General features: G+C 40.2%; 1 protein-coding gene across 1 annotated transcript in view; it reads left to right on the plus strand.

Annotated features, from left to right (window-relative positions):
* The window catches only part of MMRN1 (multimerin 1), a 72611-nt gene that overhangs the window by 18042 nt on the left and 38961 nt on the right, over nucleotides 1-15608 (plus strand). The window contains exons 3-4 of the mRNA XM_059067335.2: nucleotides 11931-12050; nucleotides 14638-14744. Coding sequence (XP_058923318.1) covers nucleotides 11931-12050; nucleotides 14638-14744 — 227 coding nt within the window. The remainder of the gene's footprint in view (nucleotides 1-11930; nucleotides 12051-14637; nucleotides 14745-15608) is intronic.

The following is a 15608-nucleotide window of genomic DNA, read 5'->3' on the forward strand; positions in this document are numbered from 1 at the left end:
TGGACATTTAAACTCCTTTTAGGTTTTGATACTTATGAATAATGCTTGCTACCATAAATACTCAGATAACATAATTCCTGGAACACATGTGCAAGAGTTTCTCTAAAGTATATATCTAGAAGTGTAACTGCTGGGTCAGTATATGCATGTTCATTATTACATGATATTAACACATTGTTTTTCAAAGTGGTTTTACCATATATTTCTACCAACAGTATATATGAGATTCCACTTCTCTATATCCTCTGAATACATGAGATTGTCAAATTCTCAAAATTTGCTTATTTGGTGATGTACACCAAGAGCTTGGAAAGGCCTTTCCTAGCCTTCATGAATTGGGCCTGGTGTCAACCAGCAGCCTTACCAGAAACTCGAGGTCTGTGTGATGCAGCAATACTGGCTGCAGCTGGAAAACCCTTGAGTTCATGGGAGATGAAGGAAGGCACATCTGGGGACTCCAAGCACACTTCTTCCTTTATAGGAAGCACCTTGGCACACTAGAGGCTTGCCCCCTCAAAGGCTGTCCCCCTGAGTGCTAGTTCTGAGGGGTTCGCCAGCCCCTCTGAGAATGGAGGTTTGGAGAGAGAGAACACGTGTGTGAGCACGAGACTCCCTAAGTCACAGCTCGGTCAACATCCCAGGTTTTAAACGCAAGAGCCGAGAACAGTCTGTGGCTTGCAAATCTCTAGAAAACGACCTTCCCTCACCCCGCTCCAAAAAGCAGAGGGAGGGCTTCCCTGGTGGCGCAGTGGTTGAGAGTCCGCCTGCCGATGCAGGGGACGCGGGTTCGTGCCCCGGTCCGGGAGGATCCCACGTGCCGCGGAGCGGCTGGGCCCGTGGGCCGTGGCCGCTGCGCCTGCGCGTCCGGAGCCTGTGCTCCGCGACGGGAGAGGCCCCAACAGTGAGAGGCCCGCGTACCACGAAAAAAAAAAAAAGCAGAGGGAAATCACCCAGCCTCAAGAGGGGAAATCAACCAGCCTCAAGAGGCGTGAGAGAGAAAGCAAGAACCTGAGGGTTTAGGAACCAATTCCATCTCCTATTTTGGTTTCTGGAAAGAAGCAAGTCAATATAGCAGTGACTATCTACAACTTGGCTCTAAGAATTCCCTGAGAAGCCACTGAGGACCGAGATGACTAGCTTGGATTTGAAGATTCACTTAGGGAACACTGGGAAGCTTTCCATTGGAGATGGATGTCAGAACCGTAGCTACACGCATGCTTCCCAGCTGCCAAGGAATCCGTCCAAGCAGTTCCAAGGCTGCAGCCAGTTTGGTCAGGGGATTCTAGTAGTTCACCCCCATGCGCCGAGGGGGACTTGCCTACCGCAGAAGAGCCTAGGAAAGTCCAGCCTCTGTTTCACTCGCCACCCTGAAAAAACGTACCCGATGCGGAGGAGGGTGGAAGAGGTGACTGTATTCCCTTGAAGAAAGTGAAGTGGGGAGGCTGCCTGAGGCTCAGAGCTGAATTTGACAGAGGATACAGGTTGAAATAATCAAGGCCTCACTTCTCTCTGAGCATGCTGGGGTTTAATCTTCATGGGAAAAGATCGAAACATTTTACCTCGCCAGCAGAGATCATAGACGAGCTAATCGAGACGTCTGGGCAGTTTCCAGGTCGAATGCATTTAGGCCTCCATGTAGCTCATGGTATTTAGCACCACCAATGTTCGTTCCTCCTGGCAAAGTTTCCTTTTTACGTACATATTTACACACTTAAAAGCAGTTCAATGTCTGCTAGCTTGGCTCATAAAAACGAGGGTTAAAACTCTCACTGAGGAAAATGCAAAATGTGTCCAATTGTTTAAAGGCCTCTTCCCTTGCAAGAAACAGGGAGACAGCTGATTTCCTCCCATTTTTCCTCTTTTGCAAAAGAAGCCTTAACTGTAAGTTCGTGTTGTAATTCGAAGACCCATTCTCAGGCCATTTGCCCCCTGACGCTAGCCGATGTCGGAGCTAGGCAGAGTTGCAAAAGAAAGTCATTTTCTTCTTTATCATAACTCCAGTATACCATATACAGTAGGAAGTCATATAGAATTAAGAACATAATACGTTACCATTTACAGAATAAAAGCACGTAGCTAAAAGAGCCACATTATCAGGAAGGACAGGTACAAACTTACTGATAAGAGTTCTATATCCAGTTGATTCTTAGATATTATCTCCATTAGAAAACATTATCTCCATCTTCAAAATACTTCCACCCTCTCCAGCCACTCTCAGATGCGTTTAATTCTTAAGAGAATTCTCAGTGAGATTGTTGAAAATAGCTCTTATCAAGTTCTGTCTGTGTTTTGGAAGATTTTTTTGCTTTGCTTTACAGTTGGCTAAATGTAGGCCAAGTCTGACCACCAGATTTATTATTTAAACTGCAAGTAATTAATACACAAATCCTCTTTGTCCTGTTACCTTAACAATCTCAACCTTCCTTAAATCCCTATTTGTCTCAAAACATTGTCCCGCCTGTTTTGTTTCTTTCGTCTCTGCCTTTCATTAACTCACTCTAAACACACAGGTGTGCTTTTTATCCCACGCTGACCGTCAATTTGGAAATAGAGGATTTTTCTCCTAGCTCCCATTTCACTAATTTTACTTCTTATATTTCCTATTTATTTTTACTGTGCTTACTCCTCAGACTGACTGGTATGATCACGTGTCTTCTTTTCCCTTCCTGTTAATGTTAAATTAGCAGGTATACCGTTGACATACCCCATTTGGGAAGGGCTTTTTCTCAGGATGACCAGAGCAAACTGACACCAAGGAGGCGGCTTGGGTGGAAATTCCTCTAACCCAGGCACAGAACATGTCCTGCAGTGGAGAGTTTTCCTGATTTACAGTCGCTCATTTCTCCTTTACCCTCTCACACAACATGGTAATCAGGGCAGGTTCCATTAAGAACACACACCTGCATCTATACCTCCAGGCAATCATATTAGGCATGGGTGAAAAACCAACCCCTGCATAAAGCAAGATTTCTAGTCAGGGAGCAATATCTTACCTCCTGATTCAGAGGACCCTCACTAATATCAGGTTGAATATTTGGCTACAGTCATCCACGAGCCAACCCCTCTTAACCCAATCCTAGCAAAATAGACATAGACAAACATGGACAAAGAAATCCAAAGTCTTAGGACTCAATCCTTCGAGTACCTCAGTAGCTGTAACCTTTTATATCGTCTCCCTTAGGGTGTGAATCTAACCCACAATCCTGAGAAGGTTATCAGACAACGTTAGGTGCTGGCACATTTTAACAATGTTACTCACCCAAAAGACACCTGATCCAGGAGCGGTTTCTTCTCTCACAAGTGAAAGGAGCACCAAGGAGCCTGGAAAACAGCAACGGGAAGCAGCAACGTGACAACTGACCCTCTAGACAAGTTTGGTCTGGGTGACCGCTCAGGGGCTGCGGTGCCTTTGGCAGGCAGTCAGGAGATTTTACACCCCTCTGTGGTGACCAGCGTCGCTACCGAGCAAGGGCTCCTTACCCAAGGCGCACAGAAGCCAATACCAAGGCACCGGCTTTTGAGAAAACAAAAGCTCTACCGCGAGATCGACTGGCAGGAAACAGGAAGCAAGGCTCTCACATCTGTCTTCTCCATCCAGGGCTCGGGGTGAAGTTTAGGGGATTAGGGAAATTTCAAACTTGGAAGCTGATTGGCTAGTCTTGAATTAGTCCACATAAGCTCCCACTGTTGCTGGGAGCCAGGTTTTCCTTGTTGAAGAACTGCTCATTTCATCAAAGCCTCAACACGTCTATTCTTTGAGTTCCATAGACCGAGGATTCTCGGCTCTGGGGTTATACTGGACACGTGGGTTCCCGTCGTGCACACGCCCAGGGCTGTCTGTAAAATAACTCAAGGTCTGATTAATCAACATCCTCTTTAAGGATGCAAAACCAGTTTAAGCAGGTCAATGTTTTACATGCTGTTAAATTGAACAACAATGTTATTTTTCCTATTATAAACAGCATCTTTTTAAAGTTTGTTGTTAGCATATCAAACTATAACTGATCTTAACTGTATGCCTAAACTTTTTTATTAATTATAAAACATTTTATAATGATCTCCACTAAATTGATGAACTCATTCATTATAATCATTTACATATAGACTCCTTTATATTCTCTTTATTCACAATCGTATCACCTGCTAATAAGTTATTTTTTTCCTTTTTTTCCATCCTTACATCATTTATTTATTTATTTAAATCTTACTGCTCATTGTTCAATGGAAGTAACAGATCTAGATCTGAGTCACTACCTCAGTCTAATATTGATATCTGCATAAGGGCAATTTTGGATTTTGACTTAGCTTATAGCTAAACAATAGAGATTCTGGTATTAGCTCTGATTTATTCTTAATTTACTTTTATCTTACAGTGCTTCTTTTTTTTTTTAACATCGTTATTGGAGTATAATTGCTTTACAATGCTGTGTTAGTTTCTGCTTTATAACAAAGTGAATCAGCTATACGTATACATATATCCCCATATCTCTTCCCTCTTGCTTCTCCCTCCCTCCTACCCTCTATATCCCACCCCTCTAGGTAGTTACAAACCACCGAGCTGATCTCCCTGTGCTATGCGGCTGCTTCCCTCTAGCTATCTATTTTATGTTTGGTAGTGTATATATGTCCATGCCACTCTCTCACTTTGTCACAGCTTACCCTTCCCCCTCCCCATATCCTCAACTCCATGCCCTAGTAGGTCTGTGTCTTTATTCCCGTCTTACCCCTAGGTTCTTCATGACCTTTTTTTTTTCTTAGATTCCATATATATGTGTTAGCATACGGCATTTGTTTTTCTCTTTCTGACTTCACGCTGTATGACATACACTAGGTCTATCCACCTCACTACAAATAACTCAATTTCGTTTCTTTTTATGGCTGACTAATATTCTATTGTATATATGTGCCACATCTTCTTTATCTATTCATCTGTTGATGGACATTTAGGTTGCTTCCATGTCCTGGTTATTGTAAATAGAGCTGCAATGAACATTGTGGTACATGACTCTTTTTGAATTATGGTTTTCTCAGGGTATATGCCCAGTAGTGGGATTGCTGGGTCGTATGGTATTTCTATTTGTAGATTTTTAAGGAACCTCCATACTGTTCTCCATAGTGACTGTATCAGTTTACATTCCCACCAACAGTGCAAGAGTGTTCTATTTTCTCCACACCTTCTCCAGCATTTACTGTTTCTAGATTTTGTGATGATGGCCATTCTGACCAGTGTGAGATGATATCACACTGTAGTTCTGATTTGCATTTCTCAAATGATTAATGATGTTGAGCATTCTTTCAAGTGTTTGTTGGCAATCTGTAGATCTTCTTTGGAGAAATGTCTATTTAGTTCTTTTGCCCATTTTTGGATTGGGTTGTTTGTTTTTTTCTTATTGAGCTGCATGAGCTGCTTGTAAATTTTGGAGATTAATCCTTTGTCAGTTGCTTCATTTGCAAATATTTTTTTCCCATTCTGGGAGTTGTCTTTTGGTCTTGTTTATGGTTTCCTTTGCTGTGCAAAAGCTTTTAAGTTTCATTAAGTCCCATTTGTTCACTTTTGTTTTTATTTCCATTTCTCTAGGAGATGGGTCAAAAAGGATCTTGCTGTGATTTATGTCATAGAGTGTTCTGCCTATGTTTTCCTCTAAGAGTTTGATAGTGTCTGGCCTTACATTTAGGTCTTTAACCCATTTTGAGTTTATTTTCATGTATGGTGTTAGGGAGTGTTCTAATTTCATACTTTTACATGTACCTGTCCAGTTTTCCCAGCACCACTTATTGAAGAGGCTGTCTTTTCTCCACTGTATATTCTTGCCTCCTTTATCAAAGATAAAGTGACCATATGTGCGTGGGTTTATCTCTGGGCTTTCATCCTGTTCCTTTGATCTATATTTCTGTTTTTGTGCCAGTACCATACTGTCTTGATTATCATAGCTTTGTAGTATAGTCTGAAGTCAGGGAGCCTGGTTCCTCCAGCTCCATTTTTTCATTCTCAAGATTGTTTTGGCTATTCAGGGTCTTTTGTGTTTCCATACAAATTGTGAAATTGTTTGTTCTAGTTCTGTGAAAAATGCCGGTGGTAGTTTGATAGGGATTGCATTGAATCTGTAGATTGCTTTGGGTAGTAGAGTCATTTTCACAATGTTGATTCTTCCAATCCAAGGATATGGTAGATATCTCCATCTATTTGTATCATCTTTAATTTCTTTCATCAGTGTCTTATAATTTTCTGTGTACAGGTCTTTTGTCTCCTTATGTTGGTTTATTCCTAGATATTTTATTCTTTTTTGTTGCAATAGTAAATGGGAGTGTTTTCTTAATTTCACTTTCAGATTTTTCATCATTAGTGTATAGGAATGCCAGAGATTTCTGTGCATTAATTTTGTATCCTGCTACTTTACCAAATTCATTGATTAGCTCTAGTAGTTTTCTGGTAGCATTTTTAGGATCCTCTATGTATAGTATCATGTCATCTGCAAACAGTGACAGTTTTACTTCTTCTTTTCCGATTTGGATTCCTTTTATTTCTTTTTCTTCTTTGATTGCTGTGGCTAAAACTTCCAAAACTCTGTTGAATAATAGTGGTGAGAGTGGGCAACCTTGTCTTGTTCTTGATCTTAGTGGAAACCATTTCAGTTTTTCATCATTGAGGAAGATGTTGGCTGTGGGTTTGTCATATATGGCCTTTATTATGTTGAGGAAAGTTCCCTCTATGCCTACTTTCTGCAGGATTTTTATCATAAATGGGTGTTGAATGTTGTTGAAAACTTTCTCTGCATCTATTGAGATGATCATATGGTTTTTATCCTTCAATTTGTTAATATGGTGTATCACGTTGATTGCATTGCATTCCTTGCATTCGTGGAATAAACCCCACTTGATCATGGTGTATGATCCTTTTAATGTGTTGTTGGATTCTGTTTGCTAGTATTTTGTTGACGATTTTTGCATCTATGTTCATCAGTGATATTGGCCTATAGTTTTCTTTCTTTGTGACATCTTTGTCTGGTTTTGGTATCAGGGTGATGGTGGCCTCATAGAATGAGTTTGGCAGTGTTCCTCCCTCTGCTATACTTTGGAAGAGTTTGAGAAGGATAGGTGTTAGCTCTTCTCTAAGTGTTTGATGGAATTCACCTGTGAAGCCATCTGGTCCTGGGCTTTTGTTTGTTGGAAGATTTTTAATCACAGTTTCAATTTCAGTGCTTTTGATTGGTCTGTTCATATTTTCTATTTCTTCCTGGTTCAGTGTTGGCAGTTGTGCATTTCGAAGAATTTGTCCATTTCTTCCAGGTTGTCCATTTTATTGGCATATAGTTGCTTGTACTAATCTCTCATGATCCTTTGTATTTCTGCAGTGTCAGTTGTTACTTCACCTTTTTTTTTTTTTTTTTTTTTTTTGTGGTACGCGGGCCTCTCACTGCTGTGGCCTCTCCCGTTGCGGAGCACAGGCTCCGGATGCGCAGGCTCAGCGGCCATGGCTCATGGGCCCAGCCGCTCCACGGCATGTGGGATCTTCCCGGACCGGGGCACGAACCCTCGTCCCCTGCATCGGCAGGCGGACTCTCAACCACTGCGCCACCAGGGAAGCCCGTTACTTCACCTTTTTCTTTCTAACTGTATTGATTTGAGTCTTCTCCCTTTTTTCTTGATGAGTCTGGCTAATGGTTTATCAATTTTGCTTATCTTCTCAAAGAACCAGCTTTTAGTTTTATTGATCTTTGCTAACATTTCCTTCATTTGATTTTCATTTATTTCTGATCTGATCTTTATGATTTCTTCCCTTCTTCTACCTTTGGGTTTTTTTTTTTTTTTTTTTTTCTCTAATTGCTTTAGGTGCATGGTTAGGTTGTTTATTTGAGATGTTTCTTGTTTCTTAAGGTAGGATTGTATTGCTATAAACTTCCCTCTTAGAAATGCTTTTGCTGCATCCCATAGATTTTGGGTCATCGTGTCTCCATTGCCTTTTGTTTCTAGGTATTTTTAGATTTCCTCTTCGATTTCTTCAGTGATCACTTCGTTGTTAAGTAGTGTATTGTTTAGCCTCCATGTGTTTGTATTTTTTATAGATCTTTTCCTGTAATTGATATCTAGTCTCATAGCGTTGTGGTCGGAAAAGTTACTTGATATGATTTCAATTTTCTTAAATTTACCAAAGCTTGATTTGTGACCCAAGATATAATCCTGGAGAATGTTCCATGAGCACTTGAGAAAAATATGTATTCTGTTGTTTTTGGATGGCATGTCCTATAAATATCAATTAAGTCCATCTTGTTTAATGTATCATTTAAAGCTTGTGTTTCCTTATTTACTTTCATTTATTTCATTTTTTTCATCATTTTTGGATGATCTGCCCATTGGTGAAAGTGGAGTGTTAAAGTCCCCTACTATGATTGTGTTACTGTTGATTTCCCCTTTTATGGCTGTTAGTATTTGCCTTATGTATTGAGGTGCTCCTATGTTGGGTGCATAAATATTTATAATTGTTATATCTTCTTCTTGGATTGATCCCTTGATCATTATGTAGTGTCCTTCTTTGTCTCTTATAATAGTCTTTATTTTAAAGTCTATTTTGTCTGATATGAGAATTGCTACTCCAGCTTTCTTTTGATTTCTATTTGCATAGAATATCTTTTTCCATTCCCTCACTTTCAGTCTGTATGTGTCCCTAGGTCTGAAGTGGGTCTCTTGTAGACAGCATATATACGGGTCTTGTTTTTGTATCCAATCAACCAGTCTGTGTCTTTTCGTGGGAGCATTTAATCCATTTACATTTAAGGTAATTATCGATATGTATCTTCCTATTCCCATTTTCTTAATTGTTCTGGGTTTGTTATTGTAGGTCTTTTCCTTCTCTTGTGTTTCTTGCCTAGAGAAGTTCCTTTAGCATTTGTTGTAAAGCCGGTTTGGTGGTGCTGAACTCTCGCAGATTTTGCTTGTCTGTAAAGGTTTTACTTTCTCCATCAAATCTGAATGTGATCCTTGCTGGGTAGAGTAATCTTGGTTGTAGGTTTTTCTCCTTCATCATTTTAAATATGTCCTGCCACTCCCTGCTGGCTTGCAGAGTTTCTGCTGAAAGATCAGCTGTTAACCTTATGGGGATTCACTTGTGTGTTATTTGTTGCTTTTCCTTTGTTGCTTTTAATATGTTTTCTTTGTATTTAATTTTTGATAGTTTGATTAATATGTGTCTTGGCATGTTTCTCCTTGGATTTATCCTGTATGGGACTCTGTGCTTCCTGGACTTGATGAACTATTTCCTTTCCCATATTAGGGAAGTTTCCAACTATAATCTCTTCAAATATGTTCTCAGTCCCTTTCTTTTTCTCTTCTTCTTCTGGTACCCCTATAATTTGAATGTTGGTGCGTTTAATGTTGTCCCAGAAATCTCTGAGCCTGTCCTGAATTATTTTCATTCTTTTTTCTTTAATCTGCTCTGCAGTAGTTATTTCCACTATTTTATCTTCCAGGTCACTTATCTGTTCTTCTGCCTCAGTTATTCTGCTATTGATCCCTTCTAGAGTAGTTTTAATTTCATTTATTGTGTTGTTCATCGTTGCTTGTTTCCTCTTTAGTTCTTCTAGGTCCTTGTTAAATGTTTCTTGCATTTTCTCTATTCTATTTACACGTTTTTGGATCATCTTTACTATCATTATTCTGAATTCTTTTTCAGGTAGACTGCCTATTTCCTCTTCATTTGTTAGGTCTGATGGGTTTTTACCTTGCTCCTTCATCTGCTATGTTTCTCTGTCTTCTCATTTTGCTTATCTTAGAGTGTTTGGGGTCTCCTTTTCGCAGGCTGCAGCTTCGTAGTTCCTGTTGTTTTTGGTGTCTGCCCTCAGTGGCTAAGGTTGGTTCAGTGGGTTGTGCAAGGTTCCTGGTGGAGGCAACTAGTGCCTGTGTTCTGGTGCATGAGGCTGGATCTTGTCTTTCTGGTGGGCAGGTCCACGTCTGGTGGTGTGTTTTGGGGTGTCTGTGGCCTTATTATGATTTTCGGCAGCCTCTCTCCTAATGGATGGCACTGTGTTCCTGTTTTGCTATTTGTTGGGCATAGGGTGTCGAGCACTGTACGTTGCTGGTCGTTGAGTGAAGCTGGGTCTTGGCGTTGAGATGGAGATCTCTGGGAGATTTTGCCATTTGATATTACGTGGAGTTGGGAGGTCTCTTGTGAACCAGTGTCCTGAAGTTGGTTCTCCCACCTCAGAGACACAACCCTGATGCCTGGCTGGAGCACCAAGAGCCTTTCATCCACACGGCTCAGAATAAAAGGGAGAAAAAATAGAAGAAGGAAGGAAGGAAGGGAGGAAGGAGATAAAATAAAGTTATTAAAATAAAAAATAATTGTTAAGAGAAAAAAATTTTTAAGTAAAAAAAAAGAAGAAAAACAACAACAAAACAAATGGATGGTCAGAACCCTAGGACAAATGGTAAAAGCAAAGCTACACAGACAAAATCTCACACAGAAGCATAAGCATACATGCTCACAAAAAGAGGAAAAGGGGAAAAAATAATATATCTTGCTCCCAAAGTCCACCTCCTCAATTTGGGATGAGTCGTTGTCTATTCAGGTTTTCCACAGATGCAGGTACATCAAGTTGATGGTGGAGATTTAATCCACTGCTCCTGAGGTTGCAGGGGGAGATTTCCCTTTCTCTTCTTTGTTCCCACAGCTCCTGAGGTTCAGCTTTGGATTTGGCCCCACCTATGCATGTAGGTCACCTGAGGGTATCTGTTCTTTGCCCAGACAGGACTGAGTTAAAGGAGCCGCTGATTCGGGGACTCTGGCTCACTCAGGCCAGGGGGAGGGAGGAGTACAGATGCGGGGTGAGCCTGCAGCGGCAGAGGCCAGTGTGACGTTGCACCAGCCCGAGGCGCGCCGTGCGTTCTCCCAGGGAAGTTGTCCCTGGATCCCGGGGCCCTTGCAGTGGCGGGCTGCACAGGCTCCCGGGTGGGGAGGTGTGGAGAGTGACCTGTGCTTGCACACAGGCTTCTTGGTGGCCGCAGCAGCAGCCTTAGTGTCTCATGCCCGTCTCTGGGGTCCGCGCTGATAGCCGCGGCTCGCGCCCGTCTCTGGAGCTCCTTTAAGCGGTGCTCTGAATCCCCTCTCCTCGCGCACCAGGAAAGAAAGGGGCAAGAAAAAGTCTCTTGCCTCCTCGGCAGCTCCAGACTTTTCCCAGACTCCCTCCCGGCCAGCTTTGGCGCACTAGCCCCTTCAGGCTGTGTTCACGCCGCCAACCCCAGTCCTCTCCCTGGGATCTGACCGAAGCCCGAGCCTCAGCTCCCAGCCCCGCCCGCCTCAGCGGGTGAGCAGACAAGCCTCTCGGCCTGGTGAGTGCTGGTCGGCACCAATCCTCTGTGCGGGGATCTCTCCGCTTTGCCCTCCGCACCCCTGTGGCCGCGCTCTCCTCCGTGTCTCTGAAGCTCCCCCCGTCCGCCGCCTGCAGTCTCCGCCCGTGAAGGGGCTTCTACTGTGTGGAAACCTTTCCTCTTTCACAGCTCCCTCCCACTGGTGTAGGTCCCGCCCCTATTCTTTTGTCTCTGTTTTTTCTTTTTTCTTTTGCCCTAACCAGGTACGTGGGGCGTTTCTTGCCTTTTGGGATGTCTGAGGTCTTCTGCCAGCATTCAATAGGTGTTCTGTAGGAGTTGTTCCACATGTAGTTGTATTTCTGATGTATTTGTGGGGAGGAAGGTGATCTCCGCGTCTTACTCTTCCGCCATCTTCTCAAATCTCCCCTTACAGTGCTTCTTTACTGTCCATGAGTACAGTAATGAAGTAACATGTTTTTTGTCATTTCTAGATATTTTAAAGCCAGATGTCAAGTTTTCAATGTATCTGATACACAGTACTGACAGTAGATATAGGTCTATGCAAATAACTTTGATGAAAAGAATTCTGACAATCATTTTTTTTCTAACAAAAATGATCTCTTCCTTAGGAACTGGTGTGCTTATGTACATACCAGATTATCTCCAACAGTGATACTGGACAACCAAGCCACTTATGTTCCAACTGGCAGAGGGCCCTGTGGCTGGACCAGTGGATCCTGTCCTCAGAGGTATGTAATATTTCTTGAAAATACCTACTTCTTGTACCATAATCATGTGTGGCCTGGAATATATAGAGAAAGTTAATCATCCCAGGTACACATAAGTATAGTAGGGTCAGGGTAGGGTCATCACATTAAACTGGAAGTATGATCTTAAATAAGTGAAAATGCAGAAACTAATTATACTTGCCTCATGTGGGTGTTTTTAGAATATGTGAGATAAATGGAGTAATATATTTAGCCTAGTACCTGGTACTCTGTGAGTCTTCAGTGCATGTTAACTCATGTTTTTTTCTATTTTTACTATTACTATTACCTTTATTCTATGACCTGACCAACAATCATGTCCTTTAATTCCATTAAATTCATACACAGTTTTAAAGGGCTATTGATAATTTCCCTTTCATACTAGGCCAAAGAGAAGTCCATAACTTTGCAAGCCACTACTTGCTATTATGCATGGTAAAGCAGCTAAGTAGGGCCTTTCTTCTTGTGTCTATTGTAATGACTTATTTAGGGGTTTTGTTTTAATTATATAATTGTCCTAAAATGTGGGGCTGAGTAATTGATAAATTCTCTGAATTCATACAGTCACAGTAGCTCAGCTGGGGGTGTTTCAGGAATGCCTGCAATAAAAACTAAAATTGTCATTCAGGCCATGATGACTAATGTTATACAAATAGTCATACAAATAACTCAGGCAGTGAATCTGACACATTGGCAATCTAGAACAGTGTGCAATAAAGATACATAAAATCAAGGTGTTTCGTAGTCCCTAAAGGAATAGCTAGGGCTCATGGTCCAGAGAGCTAAGCATATCTTAGGGATTTGGGAGAGCTGAGCTCCAGTTCTGTTTCTGGCATTTACTCCCTTTGTGACAATTTCCTAGTCAACCTGAGATACAAAGAATGCACTGTTAATTCTTTAGTAATGAAACTATTACCACAGTAACCCCCATCATACTGCCCTTCTGAGTTCAAGGTGAGATTTTTTTCTCTCTTTAAACAAGCCAGAAATAGGTATCTTTATTCTCATTTCTTAACTTTCTCTGCATTTGAATGGGTCTCTCCATTCACTCACTATTTCAGTGCATATGCAATGTTTGTCACTTTTTCTTTCTGTCTGAGCCACATACAGCAGCGATCCAGTTTGCCAAAGCAGGAACATTGAGTCCAATAATAATGCAACAAACTGCTTGAGTTCACCCTAATAAACTCTAAAGAATCCTTTCCAAACTACCTTACTTCCTGTTTAGCACTAGCTGTTGGACTAGATATGATATTTCACTGGACAGAGTTATTTGCTGAGTGTAATTTACAGAAATAAACACAGATGAAAGATTAGCCTACTTTCAGAGATGGAAGGAGTCTTACAGCTCATTTTAAAATTGAGGAATAATTTCACACATAATTAATTGCCCATCAGGTTATAGCAGAGACTAAAACCCAGTCTGTTATAATACATAATCCATGAGAGTGACTACTGTTGCCTCCACATGGTCATACGTAACAGACTCTAGATAATAACAGGAGAGGCTAAGCCATGCCGAGTGGATTAAAATCCTAGCTCAATAACTTTTAGATGTGGGACTTTCAGCAATTATTCCATCTCTCTGTTCCTCAGATTCCTCATCAGCAAGTCAAAATAATAATAATACTTTCCTCATAGAACTAATATGAGGATTAAACAAGATAATACATACCCATTTCATAGAATCATTTGATAGATATTAGCTAAATATTGAAGTCATGGGGATAAGGATAATATGGCCAAGTTGGATTTATGATTTACATTTACATACATAACGCCCGCAATTTAGGGCCGTTCACTACTTATATTGATTGTTAATTTGAAATGTTATAGTTTCTTCATTTCCCTTTTATGGTTTCTTCTCAAAAACAACATTTTCTCATGTTAGATCGTCTTCCCTTCCCCACCTCCCTCTCAGAGAAATACTATATGAGTTATTTGATATTGACCTGGAGGAAAACAGGTCCTTTTAACTATAATGATATAAGAAATAAGAACTAAAAAATTTATTCCCATAAACTATTTAAAAATTAGAATTAAAATAAGATTTAACATTGTTTTAGTGAAAAGCTTTATCAAGGGAGAAGTTATAGTATCTTTAGAAAACATAATGATAGGTATAAATTTAAAATACCAAAGAGTATGAACCTTAATGCTTTTTGTAATGTACTTAAGGAAATCTAAGTTTGACATTAATATTGATGATAAAGATTATTATAATAATAAGAAGAACAGATAATACTTACTGAATGCTTATTTTTTAAAAATATTTATTTATTTTGTTGCATGGGGTCTTAGTTGCGGCAGGTGGGCTCCTTAGTTGTGGCATGCGGGCTCCTTAGTTGTGGCATGCAAACTCTTAACTGCAACATGCATGTGGGATCTGCTGACCAGGGATCAAACTTGTGCCTCCTGCATTGGGAATGTAGAGTCTTATCCACTGCACCATCAGGGTGGTCCCTGAATGCTTATTATATTCCAGGTATCATCCCAAACACTTTTATTCCAATTGATAAGTTAATGTGAGACAAATAATCTGTTTTCCCCCAACTGCTCTCCTCTCTAGATCTCAGAAGATATCAAATCCTGTGTACAGGATGCAACATAAAATTGTTACCTCATTAGAATGGAAGTGCTGTCCTGGATTCAGTGGACCAAAATGTCAGTTAGAAGGTATATGCTAATATTAATTTCATAATAACAATGAGAAGCATAAAACTTCTAAAGAATAAGCAACTGATTCCAGTGAAAAAAAGAGTTGCAATTTATCTTTTGAACAAAGTTAATTAACATGTAGCCAAACTATCAAGACTGTTACTTTCTTTGAGCTTCCTAATTTAGTAGCTGTGATATTTCATAAGCTATCCTTTAACTTCTCTCATTTTTATGTTGGTTTCACAGGATGAATAATTGGAGACCTGACTACATATCTTACTGTTTCTTAGCTATATGGCATAGACACATGCCTTGTTAAAATATCAGAAATCCTAATTGTATATTTTTAAATAAACTGTCATTAGAAGTGACCCTATATAAAAATAAGATTACCCTCTAGTTTTGTTCCAGTTCAGTTATTTGAAATAATATTGTCTATAAAGGAAATTCAGTTGTAAATAATATACCAATATGACATGAATAATTCGGCTTTTTAAAAAATATCCTAATGGAGCCATTTTTTCAACAGATTTAAAGAATTTTCTGGTGGCAAGGCTGATCAAATACATGGTAACCTGCTGTGGCCTAACATCCATGTGACTATTATTTTGCTTTGGGCTTTAAACAGGTTTCCTTTGAAAAATGAGATATGGCATCAGCATACATATTTTAAATGAATGAATATTACAAGGAAGGCTATTAGCGGTAGTGGGGAATTCAATCAGCAGTTTAAGAGACTGTGATTAAAAATTAATGTAAGTGTGGAGAAACCATTATGATTCACATTTTTTAAAAAAAGAAAGTTGTAATATAAAAGCTCTAGGAAACCTTCAGTTTAGTTAAGGATATTATATATGGTTCTTCTAGCCCATTCATTGAGAA

Source organism: Kogia breviceps, chromosome 6, assembly GCF_026419965.1.
Source record: "Kogia breviceps isolate mKogBre1 chromosome 6, mKogBre1 haplotype 1, whole genome shotgun sequence".
Taxonomy (NCBI): Eukaryota; Metazoa; Chordata; class Mammalia; order Artiodactyla; family Physeteridae; genus Kogia; species Kogia breviceps.